The sequence below is a fragment of the Triticum dicoccoides genome, chromosome 6B, assembly GCF_002162155.2.
Source record: "Triticum dicoccoides isolate Atlit2015 ecotype Zavitan chromosome 6B, WEW_v2.0, whole genome shotgun sequence".
In the NCBI taxonomy this organism is placed as follows: domain Eukaryota; kingdom Viridiplantae; phylum Streptophyta; class Magnoliopsida; order Poales; family Poaceae; genus Triticum; species Triticum dicoccoides.
The window spans coordinates 33768068-33775555 of NC_041391.1; the positions used below are offsets into that span (position 1 = coordinate 33768068).

The 7488-nt window shown below is 50.8% G+C and overlaps 1 protein-coding gene across 1 annotated transcript; it reads right to left on the bottom strand.

Annotated features, from left to right (window-relative positions):
- Positions 1-4263: 4263 nt before the first annotated feature.
- LOC119326493 (subtilisin-like protease SBT1.4) lies at positions 4264-6897 on the bottom strand. The gene has a single exon (XM_037600128.1). The coding sequence runs from the start codon at positions 6895-6897 to the stop codon at positions 4528-4530; it is 2370 nt and encodes a 789-aa protein (XP_037456025.1). The 3' UTR covers positions 4264-4527.
- Positions 6898-7488: the final 591 nt, after the last annotated feature.

Below are 7488 nucleotides of genomic sequence, written 5' to 3' on the forward strand. Positions count from 1 at the left end.
ATCTTAATTTTCTGAACTCTTCAGATCCTGGTTAAGATTGAGGGAGGGCGTTAGAATTGTAGTTATACATAAATACGTATTATAACTTGTATACAACTATACTTGTATCCAGAGAGGTTTCTCTCCATATATATATATATTGTCGTGGCTGACCCTTGTGGTGTCGAAGCCCACAATACCCCAAAATCTCTTGCGTAACATACATAAGTTATCAGTTTTGCGATGAGTGAGTTATCGTGCTATTAACATTAAAGTTGCCATGGGTACATTTTATCTCCCCCTCGCCAAAGTTATCAGCATCAAAGCACATAAGTTATCGTTGCCCTTTGCCTTGGCGTTGCCGCCCCCACTTGGTGTTCAATAAAATGCCCGGACAGACTTCTCACAAGATGGAGTAGCACCATTGGTTTTAATGGCTCTGTCCGGATGCGTACGTCAGTCCGCTCTCCGTTTTAGTGACCCAAGCATACAAAACGCGAATAAAAATGACAAGATTTGCATCTCCTAGTTGGAGTTGCCCTGTACGAAAAACAATGACTAGTACTTTATTCATCCCATGTTATTGGTTCCAAAGACCAAAACACGTAATAATTATACTTATTAAATGGCCCTGGTTATCCACCTGCACATAGAGAAAAACGGCTTACCTGTGCACTGGCTCATGGAGCCGCATACGACATGCATGCATGCCCACATAAAAAAGTGCAGCTCATGCAGTACCATGCAAACATGCATGTATGGTGTATCGCTGAAAAATGTCTTGTCATCTCATCCATCTCTGACGTCTCCCTCTCTCTATCTCACTCTACAACCAGGCAGCCTGTCACACGGGGAGAGAGACGGCACTTGCATTCACATGGAGAGGGGGTGGGGGAGCAATGGCCAACAAACAAGAGGTACAAAGCAGCACAGATGGAAAGCGACACAGACAACGACAGCATGCAGAAGGACAGTCATCCAATCATGATCCAACATCGTCTGATGCGTTCGGATATATCGCAAAGACCCTCGAAACTAGATCCAGTGTTGGTATGTTCCGACTTTTTTTCCGACTAAAAAGTTATCACTCATGTACCACATAAGTTATCAAGTCTGTTATGTGTTTATTACCATGTTAGTATACATGAGTTACCGAGGGAGGGGGGTTCAACTACTTTTTTCCCTGATCAAAAAATTACCACGCTTCGGCTAAGTAAGTTATCATCTCTGTTGTGCGTATATTACTATGTTATTTTTTCATATAAGTTACCCGCATATGTTTGTCAATAACCTTTTTCTTGGGTCAAAAGTTATCATGGTGTTTGTGCATGAGTTATCAGCCATGTTGTGCATGTATTACCATGCATTTACATGGAAGTTACCGGGGTATATTCTCAACAACTCACCCGCCCCGGGGTACGTTAAATAATATTCCCTAGTCAAAGTTATCGTGTTGTTTGTACTTAAGTTATCGGGTATACGATGCATATTTTATCATGCTATTTATGCAGGATTTATCAGGGGTATATTTTTCAACAATATTTTTGTCGGGGTCAATTTTTGGTGGTGTTTGTACCGTAAGATAACAAGTTTGCGATGCTTACATTACCATGCTATCCACGTGAAGGTTACTGGATTGTGAACTTTTTTCCTTGGACCTAAGTTATAATGATAATGGTACATAAGTAATCAAGTTACCGGTGTATTTTACAACCTTTGTTCTCGGGTTAAAGTTACCGCGACTTTTGTATCTAAGTTATCAGATCCACGATGCATATATTATCATGATATTTACAAAGAAAATGTCGAGGGTTATATTAATAACATTTTCCTAATCAAAATTGACGCGATTTTTGTACCTAAGTTATCAGGTCTGCAGTGTGTCTTTTACCATCGTACTTATACAGAAGTTATCAGGGGTGCGCATTCAACAGATATTTTCCGCAGGTAAAAACTTTCACAGTTTTTGTATCTAAGTTATCACGTCCATGGTACGTATATTCCAATGCCATTTTACAAAAGTTATCGGCGGTATGTTTTCCAACAACTCCCGCTTCTTGTTGAAAAGTTACTGGCGGTATGTTTTCCAACAACTACTGCCTCTCGTTGAAAAGTTACCATGGTTTTTGTACCTAAATTATCATGTCTGTAGTGTGTCTACTATCACCCTTTTACACATCAGTTATCCGGGTATGTGTATTCAACAACTTTTTACCTAGGAAAACGTTATTGCAATGTTTGTACCTAAATTATCAGGTTTGCGGTACGTACATAGGTTATTAGCTCCGCTGTGCATAAAAATTATCATGCAATTTGCACAAAAGTTATTGGGGGTGGGTGGGGGGAATAAGTTGCCGATGGGTTGTACACATGTCATCTGCTCCGATGTGCATAAATTATCATGTTATTGGTACAGAAGTTATCAGGAGGTGGGGGTATAGACAGCTTATACTATAGACTGTCTTTCTAGTTGTCTATAACATTTGAAATGAGAAAAACTCCACAAATTCAGCTACTAATTATTCGAAATGCAGAACAATAAAGCAGGCAGTTTGCAGAGACTCCTGCCACCATGCATATTGCTGGCTTCAATTCACGTGGCATCCATGAAGAGAATTTGCAAAATTAATTAAGAGAGGAAAATGTAGAGAGAGACGAAGCAAAGAATGGATCAAGCTGAGCTGACAGTGATTTTGCACACCTTTGTGGCCTCGCCTTGGTGGCTGTTGACCACTGTCGTCAAACGATCACAATCACAAGGTTTCCAGGATTTTGGAATCATGAAAGAGGTCGCAAGTCGCGTACTCGCGTGCAGGTAGTCGGCCGATGTATAGTGCTATATTCGTGTCTTCTTTCTTGTAGACAAAGTCTCATGCAGCCATCAGGTTGTGCAGTTTTCTTTTCTCATTCTGTCGAGTGTTTCTACCTCCTTGCGATGCTCATCGATGGTAGTAAAGTGCATACCTACAACTTTGAACCGTATACACTACATGTACCTTGTATTTGCAGAAAAAACCAGGTATGGCAGCAGCCATACCATGTGACTGCATCAGCCTCAACTAGCGGCTCGTCGGGCGATGCACACGGTCTCTTACTCGCCACTGGCGACAAGAGGATTGGGATGCTAGATTCTTGCAGAGAGGAAAAATCATATCTGCGGTTGCATGCATCCTCGGCGTGATGCACCTGACGTTGCGACGACGCTCCAGGACTAGGGGAGGCTGGCGGGCGCGAACCCGATGACGCAGGGGTGTAGGGTGTCGGGGAATGGCCAGATCCGGGCGTGGACGAGGTAGGGGAGGTCGGAGACGGCGCTGTATCGAGCGGCGGCATGTAACCGGGAGACAAAGCGGTTGAGAGAAAGAAGAGAAGGGAAGGAGCAGGGAGAAGGAAGGGAGAGGGAAGGATCAGGGGTAGATGGGAGGTTCGAGGGGCGCTTCTGCTGGTGCTGCTCACCGGCGGTGGGCGCATCGAGCGTGGCGGGAGATGGGGCGTGCGGCGAGCGGGAGCATGACATCGCTGCCATGGAGCAGTTGTCGCACAGGCGGGGAGGCCAGCGAAACGTTATCTTTGACTAGGCGGTGGCAAAACAATTGTAATATCAGCTAAATCTATGTTTGGAGCGCGATGGTCGTACGATCTATAATGGACGGCATCCAGCGCATGCGGAACTGTTACTAAAATCCTGCCGGCAGAAATTTAGCTTTCTTGATTAAATATTCTGATCTTTGTCACATATGAACAGATAAATCGACGGTCCGAGCAGTAGAAATCTGAACGTACGGTCTCACTGGTTTGGTTGCCCGTTCGGTACCGTCTTTGGCTCGAGTGGTTTGGCAGAAACTATATGTGCTATTCGCTATTCCTCCATATGAGCAACTACTGCTGCTATGATTCCATGTGGTAGAGCTATCCGCTTTCCATGGCTTTAAAGAAATGGCCGCGAGTTTGTATAAATTGCTCACACATTTAAAAAAACTTGTTAAAATTGAAAAATTATGCATTAATTAAAAAACATTTATGAATTTTCAAAGTAGTCCTAATTTTCACAAAATGTTTGCCAATTCAAAAATGTTTGCGGGTTATAAAATATTCACAAAATTTTAAAAAAAAGTAAAGATGAAAGAAAACATGAAAGGAAGAAAAGAAAAGAAAAAGAACAAAGGAGAAAAGATGAAAAGAGATTAAAAGAAAATAGAAAAAACAGACGAAAAAAGACCAGTTCACAAAAGGTTCCAGACCATTCAAATAGGAATTGGTGCCTCACATGCAGTCCCCACGCGTCGCGGGGCACATGGCTGCACCAGCCTCACATTGCCAACTTGATCAAGCAAGCAGGATGCAAGGTGTATTAACAAGTCCAGCCAAAACCTTGCACGTGTTTGATCACGTGATTCTAAAAAAAAGTGTTTAATCACGTGATTACAAGACGGAGAACATGGCCAATAGCATTTCTTTACACTAATCTGGCCAGAGAACATGGCCAGTAGCATTTCTCTACCATCGAAGCGATGTCTTCCTCAAAGCTCTACCATTGACCAATCACATTCACATCTCCGCAACCGCAACCGTAACCTGGCTCGCCGGCCAGGTGATGGCGATGGGGCTGGTCACCAAGTGCTTGCGGTCGCTCCATTCGATGGACCCGAACGTGTGATTCTTGGTGACCCTCCCCAAGGTCCGCTGCGCAAAGGTGACCACGTACTTCTGTGTTCTCCGTCTCGCGCTGAACCGCAGCGTCCGAGGGGTCACCGTGACGCGCACGCCGTCCGGGGCAGAGACCTTGGCCCTGTACGTAACCCGGGCATCGCCGCCAACGTTGCGCACGACGCGGCGCTGCCGGACGGCTGCCGTTTCGTTCGTGGTGAACACCACCGAAAAGGCCGGATAGTTGTGGTCGCCGACGGAGGAGCCCGCGCGGGCCGAGCAGTTGGCGGACGAGCCGAACACGGCCACCTGCTCGGCGGTGTAGCCGAGCGCGCATAGGAAGTCGATGTAGTCCTCCGTGCCGGCGTCGTACACAAGGCCCGGGTCCGCGGCGCGGTTGGGGTTGATGTGACCGGACCCGCGCGCGAACGGCGTGGACGCGCCCCCAGTGGACATGTCGCCGATCACGCCGCCAGCGCTGTCCACATTGTACGCGGTAGTCATCAGGGCCGACTTGATCACGGCGGGGCTCCACTCTGGCCTCGCTTGCCGGAGCAGCGCGGAGACGCCGCTCACGTGCGGGCAGGACATGGACGTGCCCGATACGATGTTGTACTGCGCTCGCCTCGTGTCGCTGGCGAGTCCCGTGGGCGAGCTAGCGCCCGTCCATGCGGCGAGGATGTCCACGCCGGGGGCGGTCACGTCCGGCTTCAGGATCTCCGGCGCACGGAAGTTTGGCCCACGGCTCGAGAAGGACGCCATCCTAGGGGACGGCGGCGTCCGGCGGCTAACGACCGTGCCGCGGAACACGATGGTCACGGTAGGGGTTGTTTCCGCACTGATGTACTTCTTGATCTTCTCGGAGGCGGCGAATGGGACGACCGTGGCGGGGATGACATTGGCGCTGATCATGACCTGCTCGCCGTATGACTCGATGCTCCCGAAGATTGCTCCGGCACCACCAGCGAGCTTAACAGATTGCTCTTTCACAGCCCGGGCGAACATGCCGGGGTCACACAGAACGATCTTCCCGCCTACCATGGTGGCGTTCAGCTTCCCTTCTTCGCATATTTTTGAGCCCACATCCCCTCCATAGACCAGTGGCATCTTGGTCGCGCCGAGCGGCTCACCAGCGTACAGAGAGGTGCCAGTGAAGGTCTCGCCGTTGCCGAGAACGGCGTCGGCCCGGAACTGGCGGTTGAGGGAGGACGCGCCCACGGTCAAGAACCATGGCGCTATGTTGGCGGCTGTGTACTCTCCGGGGCCGGAGTTGCCCGCAGAGGCGGAGACGAGGATGCCTTTGCTGACGGCCCGGAACGCGCCCACGGCGATGATATCGGCGTGGAAGTCTGGGGCCTTGCCGCCGGCGCTGAGCGACGCAGAGATAACGTCGACGCCGTCCGCGATGGCCTCATCAAACGCGGCGAGGGTGTCAGAGCTCGGGCACCCTTCCTCCCAACACGCCTTATAGACGGCAATGCGCGCGCCCGGGGCCATGCCGACAGCTTTTCCTCTACCATAGCCGTAGAAGCCTGCGTCGGCAGCAGCAGAGCCGGCGGCCGTGGAGGCGGTGTGAGTGCCATGGCCGCTGGTGTCAAGCGGCGACTCCGAGTCCTCGCCGAGCGAACTGCCGCGTGCAGCCTCGTGCCCCTTGTGGAAGAACTTGGCGCCGACGAGCTTGTTGTTGCAGAGCGTGGAGGCGTTGAACGACGGCCCCGAGACGCACCCGCCACGGAACCTGCCGGGTGGCAGCGGCGGGAGCGACGGGTCGGCGGCGAAGGACGCGCGGCCCTCCGGGTAGACGCCGGTGTCGATGACCCCGATGACGACGTCGGAGGCGCCGTTGGACGCGGAGAGCAGCCCGGAGGATGGGGAGAGGCCGAGGAATGACGGCGTGAGGGTGGTGTGCAGCTCCAGCATGGTGTCGGGCACGACGGCGAGCACGGAGGCCGAGGACGCGAGGTGGGCGGCCTGGCGCCACGTGAGGCGCGCCGCGAAGCCCGTGGCGGCGTGCGAGTAGGAGTAGAGCACCGTCGGTGCCGGACTGGAGAGCTTGGTGGGGATGTGGTCGCGCAAGAAGGAGCCGTACGCCCGGCTGGCCAGCAGGCCGCGGCGCGGCAGCCGTGGCGCGTGCGCCGGCACGACGTGCACGATGTAGGAGGACCGTGCCTCCACCTCCACCACCTCGATCTCCACCATCTCCGTGGCCGCCGCCGCGGCGACGATGCCGGCCAGGATGCACAGGGAAGCTAGCGGTCTGAGGTGCTCCATTGTCGCTGTGACTGCAAGACGGCAGGGACGGGGCGCACCAATAAGTAGGGACGCGGGGTAGTAGTTGCCGATCCAAATCTCGTGCTGATCAATGTGGTGGGAAGAGAGCTCCGATATATTTTAGCTCTGCGTTACTGCAAGTTGCACTTCTAGTGGAACTAATCCACTAGCAAAGGGTAATTGTTTTATGGGTCTGACTATGTATCATCTAGATGTGATATCACATCTAAGATGACATCACCCTGTTTATAACCCTCCCGATGCCAACTTATTCGCTCCGTATTTGTCATTGTGTACATAGGCCTCCACCCCCAGCCTGCTTGTTTGTCACCACAAAAAAGAACGTGTTGTGAAAAGGGTCTGGGCCTTGTGCGAGTACAAGTCTGGGTCTAGGTTTGTTTGTTTGCTTATCAAACAAGCTTTTTACTCGCACTAAACTGAGACAAAAAAAATGTTGGTCCCCAGTTGCGAGTCGAGGATAGATTTGCAACTGAGACAAAAAAGGATCGGGCCCCAGTTGCGAGTCAAGGGTGGACTTGCAACTGAGACAAAAAATGTTGGACCCTAGTTGCAAGTCGAGCATGGAATTGC

Coding starts and splice junctions, on each gene's coding strand:
- LOC119326493 (XM_037600128.1), bottom strand. CDS start 6,897: ATGGAGCACCTCAGACCGCTAGCTTCCCTGTGCATCCTGGCCGGCATC.